The 27,131-nt window shown below is 47.6% G+C and overlaps 1 protein-coding gene across 1 annotated transcript in view; it reads left to right on the forward strand.

The window, feature by feature from the left end:
• NUDCD2 (NudC domain containing 2) overlaps positions 1 to 27,131 on the forward strand; it is a 105,248-nt gene that overhangs the window by 53,992 nt on the left and 24,125 nt on the right. Inside the window, exon 3 of the mRNA XM_069199360.1 lies at positions 10,526 to 10,677. Within this exon, the coding sequence (XP_069055461.1) occupies positions 10,526 to 10,677 (152 nt within the window). The remainder of the gene's footprint in view (positions 1 to 10,525; positions 10,678 to 27,131) is intronic.

Below are 27,131 nucleotides of genomic sequence, written 5' to 3' on the forward strand. Positions count from 1 at the left end.
TCCGGCTGTGGTTCTGCGGATTCGTGGTATGATGGCGAGGCTAGCTGAGCGGAGCTGACGAGTGGGCGTGTAGAATGAGAGGCGGCTGTTGAGGTATTCGGGGCCCATGTTGTGGAGTGCTTTGTGTGCGTGGGCGAGGAGCCTGAAGGTGATCCTCTTGTTGACGGGGAGCCAGTGTAGGTGTTTCAGGTGGGTGGATATGTCGCTGTAACGAGGGATGTCGAGGATGAGGCGTGCGGAGGCATTCTGTATGCGTTGAAGACGTTTCTGAAGCTTTGCGTTGGTACCTGCATAAAGGGTGTTTCCGTAGTCCAGACGGCTTGTGACGAGGGCGTGGGTAACTGTCTTTCTGGTTTCGGCGGGGATCCATCGGAAGATTTTTCGGAGCATGCGTAGGGTGTTGAAGCATGATGACGAGATGGCTTTGACTTGCTTGGTCATTGTGAGGAGGGGGTCCAGGATGAATACGAGGTTGCGTGCGTGATCCGAGGGGGTTGGTGCGGTGCCCAGAGCTGTGGGCCACCAGGAGTCGTCCCAGGCGGAAGGGGATTGTCCGAGGATGAGGACCTCCGTCTTGTCTGAGTTCAGTTTTAGGCGGCTGAGCTTCATCCATTCTGCGACGTCTTGCATTCCTTCCTGTAGGTTGGTTTTGGCGGTGGTTGGGTCTTTGGTGAGGGAGAGTAACAGCTGGGTGTCATCGGCGTAGGAGATGATGTTGTGTTTGCGTGCGATGGCGGCGAGCGGGCTCATGTAGATATTGAAGAGGGTTGGGCTGAGCGAGGAACCTTGGGGTGCGCCGCAGATGCTCTTGGTGGGTTCTGAGCGGAATGGAGGGAGGTGGACTCTCTGTGTTCTGCCGGAGAGGAATGAGATGATCCAGTCAAGGGCCTGTCCTAGGATGTTAGGGTGCCATGGCACACGGTGTCGAAGGCAGCCGAGAGGTCTAGGAGGATGAGGGCAGATGTTTCTCCGTTGTCCATCAGGGTTCTGATGTCGTCGGTGACTGCGATGAGGGTAGTTGGCCCGAAAACCAGATTGGGAATGGTCGAGCGAGTTATTAGCTTCAAGAAAAGCGTTCAGCTGCTTGTTGACGGTCTTCTCGATGACCTTGGCCGGGAAGGGGAGAAAAGAGATGGGGCGGAAGTTCTTCAGGTCATTGGGGTCAGCCGTGGGTTTTTTCAGGAGGGCCTTGACTTCTGCGTGTTTCCAGCTCTCGGGGAAGGGGGCTGAAGAGAACGATCTGTTGATGATGTACCGGAGATGGGGGGCGATGACGGAGTCAGCTTTGTTGAAGATGTGATGGGGACAAGGGTCCGAGGGGGAGCCGGAGTGGATGGTGTTCATGATGCTTCTCGTCTCTTCTGAGCTGATGGGGGTCCAGGCGTTGAGAGTAGTGGTGGGGGCTGTAGGTTTGGTGGTGCGGCGGGGTCTGGGGTCCGAAGCTGTTGTGTAGGTCTACGATCTTTCTGTGGAAGAATGTAGCGAGGGAGTAGCAGAGTTCTTGTGATGGTGTGATGACGTTGGAGCTGGCGCTGGGTTTGGAGAGCTCTTTGACGATGTTGAAGAGTTCTTTGCTGTTGTGGGTGTTGTTGTCTAGTCGGTCTTTGAATGATGTCCTTTTGGTGGAGCGGATCAGCTGGTGGTGTTTACGGATGGCAATCTTGAGGGCTGTCATGTTTTCTGTGGTGCGTTCCCTGCGCCAGGTTTTTTCGAGGGTACGGAAGGATATCTTGGATTCTTTGAGGGCGTCCGTGAACCATGGGGGTTTCCTGATGCTGGATCCGCTTGGGTGGTTTTTGAGTGGTGTGAGGTTTTCGGCACAGTTGGTGATCCACTGTGTGAGGCTGTGGGCTGCGTTGTTGGCGTCGGTGACGATGGCTGGTGGGTTTTGGTTCAGTGTAGAGCGGAGCTGCTCTGTGGAGATTTTGCTCCAGCGTCTGCGGGGGATTTGTTGTGTGCGATGGTGGTGAGTCTCTCGTTTGAAGGTGAAGTGGACGCATCTGTGGTCGGTCCAGTGTAGTTCTGAGGAGTGGCTGAAGGAGATGTGGTCGAGCGTGTGACCAGCGGTGTGGGTGGGGGTGCTCACCAGTTGCTTGAGTCCGAGGTTGGCGAGGTTGTCGAGCAGGATGGTGGTGTTGTTGTCGTTGTTTTTCTCCAGGTGGAAGTTCAGGTCCCTGAGGAGGATGTAGTCAGGTGAGGCTAGGGAGTGCGGGCTGATGAAGTCAGTGATGGTTTCGCTGAATTGGGCGCGTGGGCCTGGGGGTCTGTAGACAAGTGTTCCTCTGAGGGTGGTTTTGGGGTCGGTGTGGATCTGGAAGTGTATGTGTTCGGCGGCGAGGGGGGTGTCTTCGGTGTGGTCGTGATGTTGAGGGTGTTCCTGTAGATGATGGCGATTCCTCCTCCTGTTTGGTTGACGCGGTCCTTCCGGGCGATCCTGTAGCCGTTGGGGATGGCTATGGCGATGTCTGGAGCCGAAGAGGCGTTCATCCAGGTTTCTGTGATGAAGGCGACGTCTGGTGCTGTTGTGTCCAGTAGGTCCCATAGTTTGATGGCGTGCTTGTGGACGGAGCGTGTGTTGAGGAGGATGCACTTGAGGTGGTTGTTGTTGCGAGGGACAGTGGAATGTGTATTTGCAGGCTTGGCAGGTGAAGGGTCCATGTGTTTGTTTAGGGCTGGCTTGGTAGCAGGAGGATGTTCGTCCGGTGTTGAGGGCATAGAGGGAGGTGGCATCGTATCTTAGTCGGGTGCTATGAGTGCGGTGGGGGCCAGGGGTTCTGGCACTGGGCGCGGTCCAGGTGCAGACGGGCTTGCCTTTGGCGCGCCAGCGGCGAGCCTGCTGCGCGCAGCCGCCATAAGAAGGGTGGGAGGGAGGAGGGGTCAGCTGGGAGGCGGGCGGGAAGGAGAGCAAATGGGAGCAGGGGGGGCGGGGCCGCAAGGGTGGCAGCGGCGGGAAACACGGGAAGCGGGCGGCGGGAAGCGCTAGGAAGGAACAGAGAACCAAATACAGACAAAGAGCCAAAAAAAGAGCCAAATACAAACAGAAAGCCATATGCAGACAGAGACAGACAGACAGAGAAACGATACCAACAGAGAGACAAAACAAATACAAACAGGGAGACAAAGGAAGGACCGACAAGGAAAGGCAAGAAGGCAAAAACTACCTGGCAGGGGCCTGGGCAGGCGGAGCTGCAGCGGTGGGGAAGCGACCTACCCGAGGGTCAAGGTGAAAGGGAGCATCGGAGAGGGTGTCGGGTGTGACTTTGGACGTTCATAGTGAACCCCAGCGTGTGCAGGAAGTTTGCCGTAGTCTGCAGGGGGGAGATGACGTTCTGGGGCGAGTCCACCTTCAACAGCCAGTCATTGAGGTAGGGGAAGACTGAAACCCCCATCCTGCGCAGGTGAGCTGCAACCATCGCCATCACTTTTGTGAACGCCCGAGGGACGCTGGTAAGGCCGAAGGAGAGCCATGTAAATTGAAAGTACTTGTGACCTACCACGAATCGTAGGTACCATCTTTGGGCAGGCAGGATTGGATTTGGAAATAAGTGTCCTGCAAGTCCAATGCTACCATCCAGTCTTCTGGGTCCAAGGCAGACGGGACCTGAGCCAGGGTGAGCATTTTGAATTTCTCCTTTTTGAGGAAGAGTTTGAGGGCCCAAAGGTCTAGGATATGACGTAAGCCCTTGTCTTTTTTGGGCACCAGAAAGTAGGGGGAATAACAACCACGACCTACTTCTGGCGCAGGGACCCTCTCTATGGCTCCCTTGGCCAAGAAAGCCGCGACTTCCTGGCGGAGAAGTGCCAAATGATCTTCCGGTATACGGCTAAATGATGAAGGCATGGCTGGTGGGGCAGATTCGAAGGGGAAGTAGTAGCCCCTTCGAACGATCTGCAAAATCTACCCCTCCTTAGTGATGGATTCCCAGTGGGGCAGGTGATGGCGAATCCTGCCACCAACTGCACCAGAGTGAGGGGACGGACTAGGAGGGTTGGGAGGCTGCAGCAGGGGTGGACTGGGCATACCTCTGGTTCCCTGTCCCATGACCACGAGGGATTCCGTGTCCCCAGCCACACAGTGGCTGAATAGCATGGGTGGCACGGTTGCTGGGAAAGGGATGCGATGGAGCCCCCTCCATGGCCATGAAAGGGGCGAAAGGCGGACTGTTGAGGACCAGGGGCTTTGGAAAGGCCGAGGGACCGAGCAGTAGCCCCGGAGTCCTTGAACCTCTCATGTGCCGAGTCTGCCTTGTCTAAAAAGAGACGGGGGACATCCCCTGAGAATCCAGATGTACATAACCAGGCATGGCGCCTCAAAGCCACTGCCGATCTACCCAGAGAGTCGGTCATGTCCAACCCACATCTGATAGTGAACTTTGCCACGTCTCTCCCATCGGTGACAGCTTGGGAGACGACAGCACGGGCCTCCTCCAGTACCTGCGGCAGAACTTATGCAACCATATCCCACAGAGAGTGAGTATAACAGCCCAAAAGCCATGCAGTGTTCACTGACCACAGCGCGAGACTGGAGGAAGAAAACTTCTTCTTCCCAAATTGTTCCAGCCTTTTTTGATTCCCTTTCCAGAGGTGCGGAAGGGAATGCGCCCGAGGATGAAGATGCCTAGATAACATGGCTCTCAGGCGTGGGGTGTTGGGACAGGAATTTAGGGTCGTTCAGGGAGGGCTGATGGTCACGTGCGATTGTCCTGTTCACAGGATCCCCTGTGTTGGGTCTGGACCAAGTGCCCATAAGGACATCAGTGAGGGCTTCATTGAATGGAAGAAGAGGCTCAGATGTGGAAGCCCCTGGTTGAAGCACCTCTGTCAGATTAGACCTGACTTGAACAGTAGGCAGCTCAAGGCCGAAGACTTCAGCTGCCCTACTGACCAACATGGAATAAGTTGCTTCCTCTGCCGTAACTATGGTAGGAGGAGACAGCATGCCAGCATCTGTTGAGATATCCAGACCACTGGCCTCGCCCAAATCCTGTGCCCAGTCCAAGTTAGGGTCATCCTGGTATTCATAATGATCCAGGTACACGTTCAATCCTTTCAATCCTTGCCCAAATTCAAACCCATAAGAATAAGGGTCAGAATCCAACCTGGGATTATTAGGCCCCATCGAAGAAGGAGGCAGCGTCAGCCAACGCCGGTCCGACTCCAAGTCGTTGGGGATCAGGATCGGGTCGACGTTGATGGGGGACACTACAGATGTCGGGAGCATCAACAATCGAATCAGTGCCAGGGAAGGTCTTGATGGTACGACCGGCATCTGTGCGCATCCAAGAGCGGATCCGGAGGGCAATTCGGTGGGTGGAGCCAGAGCCACCGGCCCGGAACCTGAAGGCCCCCTAACTGAACTGATTGGGCCTGAAGGGGTGGCTCGGAGCAGACCCACAAGCATTCCCAGAAGACGAAGACCTTGAACGTCAACGCTGCTCCTGCACCGCATCAGCCGAGCGATGGGGCAAAGTCAAAGGATGACGGGGTTTCTTCTTCTTCGTCTTACCTTGACCCGAAGACTTTCAAGAAAGCGATTGATGGTAGCCCTGCGATCAGTCTCGAGACCTTCCCCTCGAGCGAGACCAGGACCTATGCAGAGTCGACCACCGTGCCGCCATAAGCTTGAGAGACCACTCCCTCAAGGCCTTTGGGTGCATGGCCCGCACTCGGAGCACGACTTCAGGTCGTGGTTGCGTTCCAGGCACCACAAACAGACCCGATGCGGACCCATCACCGACATCATGTGGTGACAGTCCTCCCACAGTTTGAAGCCGGTCTTTGGGGAAAATCCTCGATGCACCAAAAATCACAAAAACTCGACAAATAAGTCAAAGTTGGTCAAAAATTGACCCAGGGTAGCTCTCTCCGGATTAGCGCGTGGCGTAGAAAGAAAAGCACTGATGTTACTCCGCTGAGGCTGCGTCTATGTACTACTTCGTCATCACAGCGACTATGACACCAACGACGCCCGTAGAGTCGACCGATGCCACCCACCGATGTGCAAGGGTATTGCTCGTAGAAAAAAATCTCCGGATCCAGTCTGACGCCTGGGGGAAAAATTCTAAGGTAAGGAATCTGCAACTAGAAGTCTTTATCAGATGGTCAGCAGCAGACATATATAGAAAAAACAGGTAATATAAAATAACACTGAGAACAACATAATCCTCAGAAACTGACTACCCGAGGTACCCACAGCAAGTGTGTAAGGTTAGTCAGCAATATGGTCAGTCTTATAAGTGGTTAGTCTAGGTCATGTATGGAGAGTTAGTCAGGCTGCTGGTGAATAGGGACTGATAGGGCACCATTGGTGGGAAGCAAGCAAAGAAATTTGAGTTATGTGGGGCATTTCAACTCGTTAAACTCCGTGGATAGTCTGCTTAAGATAGGGGCTTAATCCAAAGGATAATCATCCTGTCTCTGGTCTAACATAAGTGATGGTTTCTCCATGCCAAGAATGTACCACAATTTGTGCATCCAGCTTGTGTAGTGTGGGGATTTGTCGGACCCCCAAGGTGCAAGTATCGTTTGGTGCACAGTGCCAATGGCCAGTGCCATTTGTTTGTCTCGTCGAGAGTGGAGGAAGAACATCGGAGGGTTGGGGAGCCCTAATATTTTACAGACTGGGAACTTGGGATGCTGGTTCCAAAATTTCTTATCAATATCATCTAGCACCTGATCCCAGAAGCGCTTGAGCTTGGGGCAATTCTGTAGTAGGTGGAGTAGTGTCCGAGTCGCTCTGCACCCCCTCCAACATGCAGTTGAGTGCCCTGGTGTCCAGGCTTCAAGTCTGGACAGGGTTAAATACCAGTAAGAGACGATCTTAAGGCTGTCTCCACACTAGGTGTATTGTGTGCTGTGTGCCGATCCCTGCGGTAGATGTCCTCCCATTCCTTGTTAAAGAGGGGTAGACCTATCTCTTTCTCCCATCGTACTTGCCCCGGGGAAGGTGGGGGAAGATTTGCTTTGTTGAGAAGGGTGTATAGTTCAGAGACCAGATGTCAGTCGCTGTCTTTCTTGACCAACCGTCTTTCGAAGTGCATCAGAGGTCTTTCCGCAAATGGACGGACGGTGGGGTGAACTAGCCAGTGGCAGAATCTTTTTTAAACATACTTGTTTCTTTTGTCTGTATCAAGTTAAATACTTGTTTTGAGTTGGAGATCAGATCCGTCAGCAACATGTGCAGATGCCTTCCTACAGGAAATGCGCAAGTGTCCCTATAATGTGTTCCCTCAATTTTTCATGATCTTAATGTGTGTGGATTCCATTGGGTGACAGAACGCACTAGTGTGCGCGGCAACACCTTTTTGGAAATCCTACATACATTTTTCCTGTATATCTGGAATTATCATAAGGCCTTCTAGATAACTCTGCCCTCTTATCAGATCTTCAAATGAACTTCCTTAAATTGTATCCCAACCTAATTCTTACAGGGACTGTAGAATTAACGGTTTAGAGGATTTCGACTGAGCCTGGCATCCCCCAGGACTTTATCAGGATCTATCGCCTTCATTAGGAATTCCTGAACTCCAAACTTCCCAAAATATACGTAGTTCTGTGTTTAAAAGAATGTGTTGAGGTTTCCTCAAACATTCTCCTTTCCCAACTTCTTATCTCATTTAGGAAACACTGGTCCCCTGTATTCTCACCCTACTTAAGCTTGAAAGGTCAAGTGAATTCAACCAAGAAGCAGATGTAAACATTAAGGGTTTTGGTGTTCACTCCTCCAAAAGAGCTGCGTCTTCTAAATCATTTTGGCCGATCATGTTTAATGGATAATCTCAGAGTGGCAGACTGATGAGGTCACAGTGCTTTTGGAACATTTTATTTCCAGCCAGTTGCGAATCTGTGGATAGCAGTAGTTGCTATGCTTTAAACACGCAAAATATGAACGTCCAGTCTTGCCATAAAAGGTGGCTTTTCCTAGCTGATTGTGAAAGAAAATCTTGATAATCTTAAAGATGCAGAAGCATGTTTTATCTCACCTCTGTCTCCTTTCTAGATATTATTGAAAATATGATTATACCCCCCCCCCCAATATGTGGTCCAATTCTGATCTATAGTTTGATTCAGAATTCATTTTTGTTCTCTAGTGATTCCACCCGTTCCTCAGCTGCCCTGAAATTGATCAGTTTCTCTCAAACTGAAGTCTCATTGTCTTTTACATGATAACTTCCTTCGTTCCGTGTTCTCATCATTTTCCTGACTATCCTCATCAAGAAGAGTGGTTCGGCCTATATTAATAGGAAACGTTACAGACACTGCAGAAATGTTATTGGTTGACACAAGAAACACTGTTTCCAGTTCTCTTCTGAGGTTTTCTGGGTAAATTGTCTGCTATTTAATGGAAAAATAAGAAGTATAATACTCCACTCCAAGTCTTTAAGGCAATTAGGACTTTCCTTTACCATCACATTAGAAAATGTGCTTTCTTCGAGGTAAAAACTTTTGATAGAGGACTAAAGAGGGAGGGGAAGTGAATATAAAGAACGTTTCCTTTCCATTGTCAATTCATTAGCTACCTTTATTGCTTGGTATTAATTAGCTGCCCTGGAGGGTCATTACCATCGACTACATTATTCGGAACAATCATAAACGGAACAAATGTATGTGTAATTGCTGAACCTGTTTGAGAGTTAACTGTTTTTAGCTTATAAATGTATGTTTATATTCATTCTTCCTCAGATGGCCGGCATTTGTGCATTCTCTTAAAACCTTTAAAGAGAACAAATGGACTCCAAACTGCTATATATTTTTTTTGTTAAAAACCTTTCCTATACAAATAGGAAAACAAATTACTCCAGGGGTCAAAGTGTAGCACCGGGAAAAGGATGGGGTGTTCAGGGGACGAGTCATGAAAATTGGATTCTGACAGGGAACGCATACATTTATTTTTTTACAAACTCTGCTGCAAAGAAGATGGCAACAAGGACAAACGGGACAGTAAATCTGTTCTGGCTTACTTAATTGGCCATAAACAGGCTGCACTTTAAAATGGCTTATGGGGTTGAGGCACCTGCTGCAGATCTCTTTATGTGCCCAGCGATTTTCATGGGAAAAATAATAGTAAGATAACTGTGGTGGATAATGCACTTGCTATGTTTTGTCTAGTTAAGTTTTGCATCGTAAAGTAGCATAGAGAGTTTATGTGCCTGATGCAAAGCAAACTGGAACATGCAAATCACACACTTGTATTTTATGTAGATCTGTAAGTAGGTTACTACTTTTGACATAGAGATCCTTTGTTAGTTTCATAACTTGCAATCGTTCTCATAGCACAGTGAGCTATGAAGCGACATTAAGGATCTGCATTCAAACTGCAAAGCATGGGTTTAGAATCTTATTGTTTTTCCTCAGTCTGTATTATTGTAAGGTTGCTAAAAGGGCAGTAATAAAATATTATTAGTACACTCAACCCAGACCACTGTGTTGCGTTTTAAATCCTAACTTTGTGTTTCTCCCTACAATGCACTCTTAACATATAGTTCCCACCATTATGGACAATATTTGATTCCTACACCTTATATTCCACATTGTTTTCTGTAACATTTCATGTACATTGACATACATAATTGTATGATTCATTGTCTGTATAATTTGTGTGTGTGATGTAAACCAGACTGACACCCAACAATGGGATGTGGAGCTCTATAAAGGAAATAAATAAATAAAAATAGTAAGTGCTACTTAAATGATTATTTCTGTAACTGCTCATGTAGATAAATGTTATTCTTATTGTGCATGTATACCCCTTACATATAGGGGTTGAACAAAGAAGAACTCATGCCTCGCTAACTCATAGTTTCTTTTGAGTACTTGTGAAGTGATGACAAGCTGTGAGCCTTTGTTTACCTATGTTGCGTTGGCATCAAGGTGTTAATCCCAGACAGCTCGCAGCCATGAAGGTACTGCAACAAAAGGAGGGCTGATGGCTCTTTAAATCTGGAGTTTGTTCTGGGCCCAGCTGGGAGTTAAAACAAGAAGGCTGCTGAATATGTCAGATGGTGGAAAGTTGCACCAGAGTACTTATTTCACATGGGGCAGCTGGATCCCTCAACAGTAGTTGTGTGATTCGGGATGTAAGTGGATCCCCCTCATTTCCTACGCAGCTTGTGCGTGAACCTGCGTGGTCAGTGTTTGCCAATGCCAACAAAAATCAGAGCATTTATATAAAAGGTTCAGAAATTTCAAAGTACGTTAAAATTAGAAAGGAGTTTTGTTGCTGCTAGAAATTGTATTAAGACGTCGAACCACTGTATCATGCAGTTTCCTGCACTGGATACAAATTATTTGTCACGAAACGTGGCTTTTTGCCGAATTCATTGAAAAATACATTAAAGTATATGCAAACCATTTGTACTTTTTTTCATATCCCAGAACCAGGCAGTTTCTTGCAGAGGTAAAGTGTTTGGGTTGCAAAGGCTGATTGTGTCTGCTTTTTGCAAAACTAGTGCTTTTTACAGGATATTTTGTGCTGAGCACTGGACAGAGGAACGTATCTGATTGTGCCTTCTCCTTTCTTTAACAGAGGACCGAAAGCTGATCCACATTGTTCTAATGAAATCAAACCGAGATGCAGGAAATTGTTGGCCATCGTTGTTGGAAAACGAATATGCAGCCGATGCCTGGGTTCAGGATCAGATGCAGAAAAAACTCACACTGGAGAGGTTCCAGAGAGAGGTCAGTGCAACCTTTATGCACCGAAACAACGGCGCCGCCTCCGCCTCAAACCCCAGTCTAAGCACGACTGACAGTACAATGCAAAGTCTGCCTCAAGCACTCCGATGGGTTTGAGTAACTGAACCTTTATCTAATGTGTGTGTGTGTGTGTGTGTATATGTGTATATATATATATATATATATATATATATATATATATATATATATATATATATATATATATAAAAAAACGAAGTTGTCCTCATGTGAAAGCACACTCCCAACAGGTTAATATAAACGGGAAGAAAAAGCAAAGCCAGCAACTCACAGTGAATTCTTTAAGCAGTTTCATTATTCCAGGCCTTAAGTTATAAAATCATCTCTGGACACGTGTTTCAAGGTCAATCCTTTCTTCAGCAGAGAAAAATATAAAAGTGTTTCACCCTCGTAGGTGCAGCCAGTGCTGGAGGTGTTCCAGGCATCTCTTTCTTACTGAAAAGACCGGCATGGCTTCAGCTTGTCTAATTACAGGTGCAGCCAGTGCTGGAGGTGTTCCAGGCATCTCTTTCTTACTGAAAAGACCGGCATGGCTTCAGCTTGTCTAATTACAGGCACCTGATTAGTCTCTTTAAATACTAGTCCGCCCCAGTGGGCCTCTCAAGTGAGCAGTGCATGCTGGTTGTGGTGGTCCTGCAATTTTTTCATTTTCATTCAGTCTTTTCAGTAAGAAAGAAATGCCTGGAACACTTCCAGCACTGGCTGCACCTATGAGGGTGAAACACTTTTATATTTTTCTCTGCTGAAGAAAGGATTGACCTAGAAACACGTGTCCAGAGATGATTTTATAACTTAAGGCCTGGAATAATGAAACTGCTTAAAGAATTCACTGTGAGTTGCTGGCTTTGCTTTTTCTTCCCGTTTATATAAACTGTTGGGAGTGCGCTTTCACATGAGGACAACTTCGTTTTTGATGTATATATGAATGTATATATATATATGTATGTATGTGTGTATGTGTGTGTGTATATATATATATATATATGCCTTTGAGGTATACAATCGGTAATATTTCTAGCTTCCCAAACCTCTACTCTGTAGAGCATTATAGTGTCAACTTTGGGCAAGGCGATAACTGGTTGCTAGGTAAATAGTCCAGTTTTAGATAGTTCGTATTTGCTTATAGTATAATTTGTTTTTGTGTAAAATATTTGGACACTTTTTCCGGTTAATGGGGTGAAAGAAAATAAAATTTCTAAGTAGACACAGAAATCTCTGATGTGCTTTAGAGTGGCCACACGGAATTTCTTTCGATTTTGCTTAGTTCTTGATGATCTGGTTGTCTGGGGGCATAGCTAGGAAGTCCAACATTGCGAACACGCTCTGTGTGAGCTCTGCCAAGCCGTGCCAAAAACCGTCACAAACCGCCTGCTTCCCAGGGCTGAGTGGCCGGGTAGAGCTCACAGGCGGTGCACATTTTAAGCCCTGGGGACCACGCCAAATGAAATGTGGATTGCCCTGTTGGAGAGCTGCCAGAGCGCTGAAACAGGGAGAAGCGGCGCGGCCTGGCACACAGCCTGAGGCCGTGGACCGCTGCCCTTTAGCCGTGCAGTCGGAACCCCGTCCACGGCATAAATAGATCCTGCCTGACCAGTGTCCTCCACTGGGACAAAGACCGCTGCCCTCCTCAGAGCCGAGAGGAAACGTACCACATGAGCAGGGCAGCCCAACCTAGGAGGTGAGATTGCCAGTGTGGACAGCCAAGGCAGCAACACACTCCCAGTGATTGCCCCAACCCCCTCCTCTCTCTTCACCCCCCCTCCAGCTTGTTGGACCTAGTCCTTTTTGCAGGATTATCCCTAAACTTTTGCCTTCTTCCTCCTATTTCTTCTGACCTGTTTTTGTTGGCTTTAGGACTTTGGGCATTTTTCTGCTGCTAACCAGTGCCAAAGTGCATATTATCTCTGTCTAAAATGGTGTATTGGTGAATATTTTATCCATGATTGGCATATTTGATTTACTTGTAAGTCCCTAGTTTAGCACACCAGGTGTGCCCAGGGCCTGTAAATCAAATGCTATTAGTGGGTCTGCAGCACCTTAGTGTCACCCACATGAGTAGCCCTGCAAACAGATCTCAGGCCTGCCATTGCAGTGCCTGTGTGTGCAGGTTTAAACTGCAATATCAACCTGGCAAGGGCACCCACTTGCCAGGCCCAAACCATCCCTTTTACTACATGTAAGTCACTCCTAAAGTAGACCCAAGGCAGCCCCATAGGCAGGGTACAGTGTATTTGAAAGGTTGGACATTTACTGGTGTGTTTTAAATGTCTTGATAGAGTAATACTGCTAAACTTGTTTTTCACTATTGCAAGGCCTATCTATCCCATAGGATAGGGTAACTTGGGGATTGCCTTGAAATATATTTTAAGGGCAGTTTCCTACTGGGAGCAGATAGAGATATGGAGCTTGGGGTCTCTGAATTCACAATTTTAAAATATATATTTTGGTGAAGTTGGTTTTTGAATTGTAAGTTTGAAAATGCCACTTTAAAAAGTGGGCATTTTCTTGCTTAACCAGTTTGTGCCCCTGCCTGTCTGTGGAATATATGTCTGGGTCAGGAAGACAGTTGGGCTGTTTGTGCATTCACTCCAGTCAGTCACACAAAGGAAGCTAAGGTGTGCCCTGCATATCCCTGTGGCCCATCACCAGGCTGATGAGTCTTCCTGCATTAGAGTGGTGGGAGGATCTGACACTTGCACCTGAATAGGGCTGTGCCTGTTCTTACACAAAGCTGTCTCCAACCCCCTGGAGTGTGGCTGGGGCCAGTGCAGGGAAAGGCAGGGTCTTATGCACTACAAAGACTTCTCTTTGATGTCTGCCTACTTCAAAGACAGAAATGGGTATAAGTACTGGACCTCTGACACCACATAGTTGGAACACTTCTGGACTGAGGACGTTCTGCCAGGAAGAAGAGCATGATGCTGTAGGAGGGACTGCTACTCTGCCTGTTGCTCCGAAAATTGATTGCTTTGGCCGGATACAGGGAGGCAGCCCCACCCTTCTCTCTGAATTCTTGCATATTATTATGGTGATAGATGTTTTGAGGGCACATCACCCTCAAGAATAACAGGAATAAAAATGCTACTCGGGGCCCCACCGATCCATTCCTAGATTGGTTTGCTTCATGACTCCCCAACACCAGAGCCATTGGGTACAAAGCCTATGCCTGTTGTCAAGGGGCCTTTCTGGCCATTCACCTCTACTCCTGGAGAGGGAGTGTGGTCCCCCGCATACAGCGACCGGATGGCAGCTAAACAAGTGGTTCTTAAAAGAGTAGGAGTTCAGGGAGACATATATAGAAATGAGTCAGAGGTTCTCCGAACTGAACTTGGGATCTGTGGACTCTCCCGGAGTCTTGTGGAAGTTTCACAAGGCCACCCTACGCGGATTCATCATTAGCTATTTCAAGGGACAGCAAGCCTGTCGTTGTCAAAAGGTCAAAGACCTCAAAACACGGGTGCTTACACTGGAAAAGCAATACATTACATTACAGCAGGACGAGTTCCTGCGAGATTCCCTCCACATGCAACTTGTCCTTAAACAACAGCTCACCCAGTAAGCGATAGAGGCGTGGATGGCTACCAGGAGTCGCATATACCAATGGGATGACAAGTCAAGCAAAACAAAACATTGGTTCTGCACACCCTGGCAGTGGTTAGATCGTAGATGAGTTTGTGATCTACTTGGCAAGCTCTATGCATCCGAGCTGGGAGGCCACTCTGAAGGTCTGAAGCAGTTCATTGCTGATGTGCTGATATCCCATTTGCCACCCAAAATGCCCGATTCCGCAGAGGCAGACATAGCTGAGGGGAGCCCTGGGTAGGTTCCACATGGGCAAAAGACCTGGGTGCAATGGATTACCGGACAAATTTTGGTGTTTAGTTTGGCCCACTTCCGGCCCCTTTGTGCTGAACATGCTCAACAAGGCCTTAAGGCGCGGGGAACTACCCCAAGACCAACGAACGGCAGAGATAGTCGTCATACCAAAACCCGGTCTTCAGGTACCCGCTGTGAGGAGTTCTGACAAATTTCCCTGTTAAATATGGAGGTGAAGTTATAAGCTAAATTGTTGTCGGAAAGGCTGGTGAAAGTGATTCACCATTTTGTCTACCCAGAACAAGGCTTCATGGCCCACAGAGCCACCAGACATAACAGACGAAGGGTGTATATCACCCTGGAGATCTGCAAATACCGACCGGGCCATCGGGCAATCCTATTTGTAGACTTTCAAAAAGCGTTCAGTTCAGTAGGATGGGACCACCTATTTGTCCTGTTCCACCACTGCTGGTTTGGCCCACATTTTAATCCCTATAGCCCAACACCCAATACATATTGTTTGGGGTCAAGGACTACAAGTTTTCATGTTAATTATGTCCTCAGGACAAGTAGGCTCAACCCCCTGCTGCACAAACTCTTTGGCTGTCAGTTTACAGTACCACATAATGTATCAGACAAGGGCATTGTCTGCAGTTAGAGAAATACTTGTGTCCATATGTTAATGCTGTTCGAACCTGTATTTATAGTTAATTAATGCAAAACCTTTATTATTAGGGTGAGCGCTTTAAGGAAATGTTGTAAGCTCTGACTGCACTAATGAGATTGGTTCCATTATCAAAATGTGTACAGATGTTTGTGAAGCTTAACAATATGAAACTACGTATTATGCCCCCAGAATGCTGTCTGATCAGATGTAAAAATTTGAAGAAGCTGGAAAACAAGTTTGATTCTTAGCTTTCAAAATTAAGACCCTCATTATGAACACTGGCGGCTGAGCCTGCCATGCCGGTGGCGGCGGTACTGACCGCCACCGGCATGGCGGACTCAGCCGCCAAATAATGAAGGCTGTGGGGACCGCCACAGGCGGCCTTCCACCACTGCCAGGCTACCGCCAACAGGCAGCCTGACAATGGCGGATATCATTATCCGACAGGGCAGCGCTGCAAGCAGCGTTGCCCTCCGGATAATGATCCCTTTTCTTCCAGCCTTTCCCTGGTGGGTTCTCCCGCTAGGGAAGCCTGGCGGAAGGGGTGCTCCGGGGCCCCCCTGGGGGCCCATGCACTGCCCCGTGCAGTGCCCTGTCGCACACCAACATTGGTGGCGGCTCCATTTGGAGCCTCTGTCAATGTTAAGCCCTTTTCCCTGCTCTTTATCGTCGAGATCATAATGAGGGCCTAAATGTTCACAAATATGCTACCAGGAAAAAGTTTCTTTGAAGCATCCTTTAGTAAAATGTGCTGATGCATGCTCAAAAAAACATAATGGAAAATCAGTGTGATCATATTTAACAAGATTATGGGAAACATGAAAATAAACAAACGTTGGCAAATCCAATAGGTCCGACATTAGTGGTCAGCTTTTTGGTTTTGTCAATGTGTGTCTTGTTTAGACATGGTTTTTGTGAAACATTTTTGTTATGGTAGCTGCCGGGCCTGCAGCTTTATTACAAACATTGGCAAAAAGAAAATAAATATTTTTTTGGTCTCAATAAGCACACATTTCTCAGAAGTCCCTGGCACAACTACTTTGTGTACAGATATGCTCCTTGTGATAGAGCAGAATGCTGTCACTCACAGTGAAGCCAGCGATAGACAGAGATATAGAATTGTAATAAAAACAAAAGGTGTTGGTTAACATCAGACCTGGTTAGGGGCACAAATCCTAAAGAAAGTCACAAAAGTGCACCTGTGGTGTATATCCTTGCATTAGTGCAGATATATGACTTCTGTGAGTTCACAATCATTTACAGAAGTAGACCAGGAAATCATACTCCTAGAAAATATTTGTGAACTGCATTTTAGCACGAACGACTATGCATGCGTATATTTGCTCATGCAAATATCTGTTAAGCATTTACAAGTTCACTTTCCTCCAAACATTTTCATTCCTAACCCTGGGAGAAGTGTTACTTCTGCCTTTGTCAGGAGTAAATTTCTAACTTTTCTCAGTATGACCAAAGAAGAGCTGGTGAAAATCCCTTAAACATGCAAGTTTGTAGGTTTGACAGATTCATATGTGCGTTCCATCCCTGGAACCATTTCCCACTGCTACTTCCGGCCGCAATATGTGATCTGTGGAAAGGTGGCAAAATGAAATTGCTAGCATTCAAACTGTACTATTATATGAGCCCTGGCATAATCAGAGAGGCTATCATCAGAGCTATTATACAATGAAAATGCTGCAATAATTTGTCGCTGCACTGATTGCACCAAATGGACAAGTTGACTTTTTTTTTTTTTTTACAGGACCATTAGGTTTAGGACACAGCCTTTCCCATGGATGATTAGATATTTTATTAAATTCCACACCACTGCTACATCTGGCTTCTATGTAACCACTTAAAAGCACAGGTGCAGATCAGGGGGGTCAATTTCCACTTGGTTTCAGGTCAAGTGGGGAACCTGCTGGGGATGTCCTTTATCCCCAATCCTGTTCGTGCTTGTGATTGAGCCATTAGCCGCGTGGGTGAGAGAGCATGTGTTGTTACGTGGCCTTCAGTGATTTGAGAGGGTGGCTGAAAAGATCTCCTTAAATGCGGACGATGTCCTAATGTTCATGGATGACCTAGAATCGACGGGCCCGCAAGCCCTCCAGATATTACCGATTCTTTTTTTTAGACTTACTCCTGCCTCCTCCTCCTACTATGAATAAGACCAAATCTGCTATTTACCCAGTGGATGGCTGGCCTCACTCAACGCCCTGGGCTCCTGAGATAAGAGTACTGCCAGATGGGTTTAAATACCTGCGAGTTTTCATCACACCAAGCAAGGATACTGCGTATGAGCGCAATCTGAACTATACAGTCCAGACACTAAGGAAGGGCGTGAAATTTTGGTCCTCCATGCCACTCTCCCTGATGGGTCAAATGGTCATTTTTAAAATAGTGACGCTCCCAAAACTCCTTTATCAACTCCAGAACTGCCCTTATCCTGTTAGACAACTTTTCATTGCAAGGGTCAACGCCTTGTTACGGACATTGCTCCGGGATGGAGGAGCCCCGCAGGTATCCTTGGACAAATGTTACTGACCTGTGTTCTCTGGGGGTCTTGCCACATCGAACATACAGTCTTATTACAGGATGTCTCACCTCTTGAACGACTGGTGGTTTGCTGGCTTTGATGACCCCCACCTACCCGTTAGAAGGATGGGTCCTGCGATGTACTAACTGGCTTCACTTGCTCTGTGAAGGTGCCATCCCAAGTAAGTTACCCTCAGACACTAGTAGAGTGCTTAGAGTGTGGATGGACATGCTGAGAGATACGGGATGGGCCTCCAGACTTAAACTGGAGACTCCTTTATGGCATGGGACTAAACTACCCCAAGTCACGGCCCTGAGATGGTTCGTGGCTTGGGACACCATTGGAATATTGACACTCGGAGACGTTCTACAAGAAGGGCTCCTAAAATCCTTTGCGGACTTTCAATATGAATACATTCTCCACCATTCACAATTCTTTAGATATCTCCAGCTGCGCCATGCCCTACAGCAGTACCTGCCTTCTGATGGGGACATTCCAGAAGATTCCCATCTAAAAGTCAAAATGCTTTGTAAAAGAGCACAAATTGTCTGATATATATTCCATGCCTACTCGTAACACGGCGACGGGGGTTCGGGTGCGGGAGGCAGACTTGGGGGCCATTGCATGATAAAGATTGCTCAAAGTGTAGGCAGGCCCGTGCAAGACATCAATTGTCTCACAATTTCGGTTGGTACAATTCAAACTATTACACAGAATCTACTACACACGGACCAAGCTTCACAGAATGGGCCTGATCCCATTGGCCTGATGCCTGAGATGCGAGCAAACAGAGGGAGACTTACTACACACCTTCTGGCAGTGTTCTGTACTGCTTATTGGTCACACATTCTAGACACACTGGGGGAGGTGCAGGGGTGGCCAGTCCCACAAGACCCCAAATGGATCCTATTGCATATTACTGACGGCATTGAGGGTAATAGATACCATAAAACATTGTTGTGGCTGGGACTAGCAATAGCCAAGGGAAATATTGCCCAAGAATTGAAATCGTTCTCAGCCCCTCCGACTAATAAATGGGGTAAAAATATGGACCACTGTATGTCCCTGGACAGACCAATTTACCAAGGATGTGGAGGTCCCTAAAAACATGGTACTGGCAGGTGTGGGCTGACTACAGAGGCATCACTTTGGAGCCCTGTCCGGCTCCACCTTGGACACTACATTAACAATAACAGGCACGCAAAAGGGGCAATCACTGAGCACAGTGTAAAGATACAGTATAGTCCTATTGCCATCTGGAAAGAAGGGCAGGTGGGGGTTTTAGCTCTGAAGCGCGATATTATTGAAAGTGCGCTCTAAGGTGGAACAAGATGTAATGTTATACCGTGCATGAATATGTATCCCATATGGGATATGTGACTTGCTTTCAAAATAAATAAAAAGCTTTTTTTTTTAAACGAGTTGTCTTCATTGAGTAATGTTGGCAAGTTCACTTTTTGCAAGCAAGATGCACTGTACCTTCCGAATCTGCCGCAGGCTCAGCTCAGAATAAGGATCCAGCTTGTTGGACCTGGCCCTTTTTGCAGGGTTATCCCTAAACTTTTGCCTTCTTCCACCTATTTTTTCTGACCTGTTTTTGTTGGCTTTAGGACTCTGGGCACTTTACCACTGCTAACCAGTGCTAAAGTGCGTATGCTTGCTGTCTAAAATGTATTGGTGATTGGTTTATCCATGATTGGCATATTTGATTTGAGTAGTAAGTCCCTAGTTTAGCACACCAGGTGTGTCCATGGCCTGTAAATCAAATGCTACTTATGGGCCTGCAGCACTGAGTGTGCCGCCCACATGAGTAGCCCTGCTAACATGTCTCATGCCTGCCATTACAATGCCTCCTTGTGCAGGTTTAAACTTCCATGTCGACCTAACCCTTCCCTGTTAGTACATGTAAGTCACACCCAAAATAGATCCAAGGCAGCCCCATGGGTAGGGTGCAGTATATTTAAAAGGTAGGACTACTGGTGTGTTTTACACATCCTGATAGTGAAATACTGCTAAACTCGTTTTTCACTGTTGCAAGGCCTATCTCTCCCAAAGGATAGGATAACATAAGGATGGCCTTGAAATATCTTAAATGTAATTTCCCATCAGGAACAGATAGAGATATGGAGTTTGGGGTCTCTAAACTCTCAATTTAAAAATGCATCTTTTGGTAAAGTTGGTTTTTGAATTGTAAGTTTGAAAATTTCAGTTTTAGAAATTGGGCATTTTCTTGCTTAACCGTTCTGTGCCTCTGCCTGTCTGTGGAATACACGTCTGGCTCAGGATGACAGTTGAGCTTTTTGTGCATTCACTCTAGACAGTCACACAAAGGGAGCTAAGGTGTGCCCTGCATATCCTGATGGCCCATCACCAGGCTGTTGGGTCTTCCTGAGCTAGAGTGGTGAGAGGAGCTGACACTTGCACCTGAATAGGGCTGTGCATGTCCTTACACAAAGCAGTCTACAACCCCCTGGAGTGTGTCTGTGGCCAGGGTTAGGCAGGGTCTTGTGCACTACAAAGACTTATCTTTGGGGCTTGCCTACTTCAAAGACAGAAATGGGTATAAGTACTGAACCTCTGACACCACATAGTTGGAACACCTCTGGACTGAGAACATTCTGCCAGGGAGAAGAGCTGAATGCTGTAGGAGGGACTGCCACGCTGCCTGTTGCTTTGTTGTGCTTACCTGCTGCTTCTGTCCTGGAGTGAACAAACTGCACTTTGCTTTCTACATCCTGCTTTCCAAGGTTCTCCAAAGACTTGAGTTGAGCTTGCCTCCTGTTAAGTTGTTTCAGGGACATCAAAGACTTCATCAGCCAGCACCTTGGCTCTTCTGCTGAGAGCCTTGTCATGTGAAGTGTTGCCAGATCCAGATCTGGGCCCTTGAAGGAGGTTTTTGGTGCTACAAGACGGAAATTCATGCATCGACTCAGTGTCATTTCAAACTGATGCGTTGCCGCTGCCCACACAAGTGTGGTTCCCACTTGATGCATCGACTGCAGTTTTCAACTCAGACCCCAGCTGCTTCATCGCTGTGAGATCGATGCATCACGGCTTGATTTCCAACGCATCAGCGACACATCATCCCTGGGCGCCATTTTCTCCATCAACACCACAGTAAGGAACCAAAGCGTTGTGCCGCAAACAACGCACTACCTCCCTGTGGCAGTAAGGAAGGTACGCATCACCTCCCCTGCAACACTAAGGAACCGACGCATCTCCAGCTCCTTTGACACATCAGCTCCCTTGCAGCCTGCATCATCTTTGTTTTTTGACTTATCTAAGGTACATTACCTCAGTCAAGCGATTCATCGATTTCAAGGAACTACAATTACATTTATTCTTTTAAAAGTGATATCTTACTTGTGTATGTTAGATTTGTGTTGTTTTGGTCTTCTTTTACTCAGATAAATATTGGCTATTGTTCTAAACTGGAGTGGAGTACTTTTGTGGTGTTTTCACTATTACTGTGTGGGTGCAAATACTTTACACATTGCCTCTGAGGTAAGCCTGACTGCTCAAGCCAAACTACCAAGGGGGTAAGTAGGGGTTATATTAGTTGTATAGCTCCCTTACCATGACTAGAGTGAGGGTCGCTACTTGGACTTGGTGCAAATCACTGCCAGCTAGAAAAAAACATTTCTAACACAGTTCCACACCCAGCAGCACGTTCCATGTTGGTTCCAACCATGTTGCCATCAGTTTCTACATACCCATAAATTCTGACTGATGTGACCATAGGACCTTGCCTTTGCCAAGGAGCCAGCCTCCAGTGCTCCAACAACTATTCGGATCAGAATCTGACCAAGACCAACCAGCTTTGGGTGATAATTTTGATGATGGGGCGAATTCTAGCCAGAGTATGATGATGACAATTTTTATATGGGCCTACAGGAACCCAGTGGCTGGACACTTCCTCTAACAGTGGGCTAGTCTCTTCCCTTGGTCCTTCTACAACAGTCTGCTTCTTTCCCCATAGTCATTTGTCTGTTGGCCAAAGGTTTCTATCTAAAATTGCCTTCTATTGAGGTAAAATCTAAAGTCCTCAGGTAAGCTTTGGCTTTGCAACCTGGTCAAGCCTCTCCTGAAATTCACTGAGGTGCTGACCTACACCCTTTATGGGCTCTTGGGCCAAACCCTGCTCTGGGCTACTTGTAAACAGACAAGTGGCACATCATCATAGCCTGCTCTGGGTGACCCTGCCTTCTGAAAACAGCAACTTACTCCTGAGAACCTGGATGGACACTAGCCCGTGCACAGAGAGTTGACATTTGGGAACAGGATGCTTTATTCCGCTAGCCTGGGCCACAGGTCACTCAGTGCCAGCTGATTACTGGGATGGTACCCCAATATATTATGAAACTTGGTGGCGGTGATCTTGCCGGGAGTCCGAGATGAATTGCGGGTTGATTTGGCAGTGACCATTCGGGATGGCCAGGATGTGTCCAATTACATCATCCAGTTGGGTCTGATCACAATAGACTGTTTGGCAAAGCAAGTGGCACTAGCATAGTGCTCTGGTGTCATACATGGGTGAGATTCACAGGCTTCTCGGGTGATGTTCATGTTTAACTAATGGATATGCCTTTTGATGGGTGTCGCCTTATTGGCAAAAAATAAATCTGACTCTGCCCTTGAGTGCTTTAAGGAGAGTAGACCTACTGTGGGTTCCCATGGTATTTCCACACCAGCAAGGCAGTATCCTGAACAACTTTACTTCTTTTTGAGGTATCACTATGGGCTTTGCCTTTAGGCAATGTCAAGGTCCCTTAACAGGACTCCACTCCTTTTGGTGTTAGTATTGAGAATCTAGCAGACAGTATCCAGGCCAACAGGATCATTCCCAATCCTCACTACTTCTGGCAGTATTCTCCAAGCCGCTTTAGTTTGTCCTTAGTGCACAACCACCCCATGGGAGGCACCATCACTAATTTTCTCCATGGGTGGCAAGCAATAACATCCGACAGGTGGGCCCTGTACATAGTCTACGTGGGCCATGGTATGCTATGCCATTTCTTTCTGTCCTGCCACCATTTCCACATACATCAGAGAGGCATTTGATGGACCATTTATCAATTCTGTGGAGAAAGGAGCCATGGGGTGGTCCCGGTCTCGAACATCGGAACTGAGTGTCACTCCCCTTAATTCCCAGTGCTAACAAAGGGCAGAGGCTTTTGCCCTATTTTAGACCTTTGACCTCTCAACTGCTTCCTGTTAAAGGATGAATTGAAATGCTCACATTAGGCCATGTTCAATCAGTCCTGGATCCAGGAGACTGGATGGTGACGTTGGACCTGCAGGACATCTATTCCAGTTTTCTTTCCTGCAGACTCACAGGCGCTACCAGCAGTTCAAGGTTGGCCACAAGCATTTTAAGTATGCTGTGCTCTTTTTCGGTCTCACCAATACCCTTCGGGTGTTCACAGAGGTGATGGCAGTTTTGCAGCATTACCATGGATGTAGGAGTACCATTCTTCTCCTACCTCGAGTGGCTGTTGAAGGCGAGCTCACCACCCTCAGTTGTAGACCATCTCCACAGGACTGTGAACCTCCTTACATCATTGGGGTTCATTATCAACGTTTCAAAGCCAAACTTGATGGTCTCTTTTATTGGAGCCATCGTGAATACAGTGCACGTTTGAGCATTCACTCCCAAATGAGTCCAGGATATTCAGGTTATGATCCTGTTCCAGCCTTATTCCTGGGTCTCTGAGGATGGGTGTGAGGTTTGTAGGCCTACTAGTCTTCTGGATCCTGCTGGCCTACCATGCCAGGTGACGTATGTTGGCTCAGCAGTAGTGTGAGAAATTGGGTTATCCTACCCAAGCAGTAACCACAGTAATTGTTAGGGTGAAACACAAGCAACATCCCAAACTGTCTGATAGCTTGGCACAAAAGCAATCAGGCTTAACTAGAAGGCAATGCTTAAAGTATGTGTCACACATACAGTAATAAAATAAAAAAGCAACACAATAAAAAATCCACACCGATACTGAAAAATTGAGTAAAATATAATTGATTATTTGATACCAAAACGAATCCATTGATTAGAGTTGGAGATTGCAATTTTAAAGGTTTTGAAGAAATCAAGCACTGAAAACTTAAACATGAATCATGGTGTAGGAAATTGGCTCTGTATATGCTATCTCAAAGTGAGAGACAGTGTACACAGAGTCCAAGGGTTCGCCTTACAGGTTGATAGTGTCAATAAAAGATAATACAAATGCTCTATTTTGTGGTAGTGTGGTCGAGCAGTAGGCTTGTCAGAGGGTAGTGTTAAGCATTTGTTGTACACACACAGGCAATAAATGAGAACACACACTCAAAGACTTAACTCCAGGCCAGTAGGTTTTTATATAGAAAAATTTTCTTTTCTTAATTTATTTTAGAACCACAAGATTCAAATTTAGGTAAGTACATACATTGTAAGGTACTTCACACAGGTAAGTATGGAACTTTGAATTAAAACAGTAGTATAATCAGTTTTGGAAAAAATGGCTATCGGCTATTTTAAAAGTGGACAGTGCCTGGGGGAGGTAAATATTGGTTAGTTTCTCAGTTAAGTAAAGCACTTACAAGTTCAGTCTCCTGGGCATATGCAGCCCACCATTGAGGGTTCAAGGCAACCCCAAACCCTCAGCACCAGCAACACAGGGCTGGCCAGGTGCAGAGGTCAAAGGAGGGCCCAAATAGCATAGGCGCCTATGGAGAACAGGGGTGCTCTGGTTTCAGTCTGCTAGCAGGTAAGTACCTGTGTCCTCGGGGAGCAGACCGGTGGGGTTTGTAGAGCACTGGGGGGGACACACACAGGCACACAAAATACACCCTCAGTGGCACAGGGGCGGCCGGGTGCAGTGTGCAAAGTAGGTGTCAGGTTTTGCGTTGAAAGCAGCGGAGGGATCCTGGGGTCACTTTGGCAAGGCAGGCAGGGCACAGGGGGGCTTCTCGGGCCAGCCACCAACTGGGCTAGGATGAGGACCGCCTGCTGGTCACTCCTGCACTGGTAGTTGGTTCCAGTCAGGCGCAGTGCTGGGGGTTGCGGGTGCAGTGCTTGGTCCAGGAGTCTGGTTCCTTTGTTACCAGGCAGTCGCAGTCAGGGGGAGCCTTTGGATCCTCTCTGCAGGCATCGCTGTGGGGGTGCAGGGAGGTCGACTCGGGGTGTCCACGTCGTTGGAGTTGTCTGGGTGTCCTCTCTGCGGTGTTGGTTCTCCTGAACTCGAGTCGGGGGCGTCGGGTGCAGAGTGTGAAGACTCACACTTCCGGAGTGAGGCAAGAGTCTCTTTAAAGTTGGTTTCTTTTTGCTGTTTTTGGACAGAGCCGCTGTCCTCTGGAGGTTCTTGGTCCTTTAGGTGCAGGTCAGTCCTCTGAGTCTTCAAAGATCGCTAGTCACGCTGGATGCGTCACTGTGTAGGTTCTCTGAGTCTGGAGACAGGCTGGTAGGGCTGGGGCCAAGTCAGATGTTGTCTCCGTCATCTCGGCGGGGCTTTCAGGTCAGCAGTCCTTCTTTTTTCAGGTTGCAGGAATCTGATTTCCTGTGCTCAGGTCTGGGGGCAGTAGCCAATGGCTATACCCCCCTTGTGCCTCCTCCCTGAGGGGAGGGGGCCACATCCCTATTCCTATTGGGGGAATCCTCCAAAACCAGATGGAGGGTTTCTTAAGGCCGGGTTCACCTCAGCTTAGGACACCTTAGGGGCTGTCCTGACTGGTGGGTGACTCCTCCTTGCTTTTTCTCATTATCTCCTCTGGACTTGCTGCCAAAAGTGGGGGTTGTGTCTGGGGGGGCGACATCTCCACTAGCTGGAGTGCCCTGGGGCGCTGTAACACCAGCCTTGAGCCTTTGAGGCTCACCGCCAGGTGTTACAGTTCCTGCAGGGGGAGGTGAGAAGCACCTCCACCCAGTGCAGGATTTGTTCCTGGCCACAGAGTGACAAAGGCACTCGCCCCATGTGGCCAGAAACCCGTCTGGATGTGGCAGGCTGGCAGGAACTGTTCAGCCTAACACTAGGAATTGGACTGGTATACAGGGGCATCTCTAAGATGCTATATGTGTGCATTTTTCAATAAATCCCACACTGGCATCAGTGTGCATTTATTGTGCTGAGAAGTTGTGTAGCCATTATGGAACTGTGAAGTTCGTGTTTGACAAACTCCCAGACCATGTACTCTTTATGGCTGCCCTGCAATTACAATGTCTAAGATTTGGCTTAGACACTGTAGAGGCATAGTGCTCATGCAACTATGCCCTCACCTGTGGTATAGTGCACCCTGCCTTAGGGCTGTAAGGCACAGGCAGTGCTTTAAGGGCATAGCACTCTGAGGAGAGTGCCATGTCAACTTAGTCATTTTCTCCACACCAGCACACACAAGCTGTGAAGCAGTGTGCATGTGCTTAGTGAGGGGTCCCCAGGGTAGCATAATACATGCTGCAGCCCTTAGAGACGTTCCCTGGTCACAGGGCCCTGTTACCAGGGGTACCATTTACAAGGAACTTATCTGTGTGCCAGGGCTGTGCCAATTGTGGAAACAAAGGTACAGTTTAGGGAAAGAACACTGGTGCTGGGGCCTGGTTAGCAGGGTCCCAGCATACTTTCAATCATAAATAGCATCAACAAAAGGCAAAACTTTAGGGGATAACCATGCCATGAGAGGCATTTTCCTACACATGGTTATCTGATCGCAGTGGACCAGGGCCAAATCACAAGTTCAGATCGACTGAGATGGAGCACAGGCTGGATATAGGACTGAGTTCAGTGCGCTGGCAAGGTACCTTGTGGCCTGGGAGTAGAGATGCAGAGTACTTGCATTGAACTCTGAGGGATGGTGTCAAGGAGTCATCGACAAGGAGCTGTGATGTGTCGCACAGCAGCAGAATCGATTAAGCTGTCAATGGGAGCTTGTGATGCGAGGCCCTGCGTCATCACCTAGGAAGCCACTGCTGGGAGCTTGTGAAGACTTAAACTGTGATGTCTCTGTGCTAAGGATGAGGTGCATCACGCTGGGCTGAAGCCAGCGTTGAGCTGCGTTGTCTTAGATGTCCCTAGGGCTTGCAGGCCTTGCGCTGGGATGCATAGTTGCTGAAGACGAGATGCGTTGTTCTGGGCCATTACCAGTGGTGAGCTGCACTGAGATATGAGGAGTTACATCAACGTCAAAGAAACCTGTTATGTCACTGTGCTTTTAACAGGGGCCAGCCAATTGATCTTTAGAGATTTCCTAGAGTTTTGGTCCACAGAGGCAGGATGGGTTCAGCAGGGCAGCTCACAGCGGAAGAAACTCCCTGGTGCAGCAACAGAAGGCCTTGAGCAGCAAAGCAGGCCTTGGTCAGCAAAGCGGATTTTGGGCAGTACTGCAGACTGTACAGAGTCCACAGGTCCAGAAGTGATCTGAAGAGTTGAGTCTGGG

This window comes from Pleurodeles waltl, chromosome 7 (assembly GCF_031143425.1).
Source record: "Pleurodeles waltl isolate 20211129_DDA chromosome 7, aPleWal1.hap1.20221129, whole genome shotgun sequence".
Taxonomy (NCBI): domain Eukaryota; kingdom Metazoa; phylum Chordata; class Amphibia; order Caudata; family Salamandridae; genus Pleurodeles; species Pleurodeles waltl.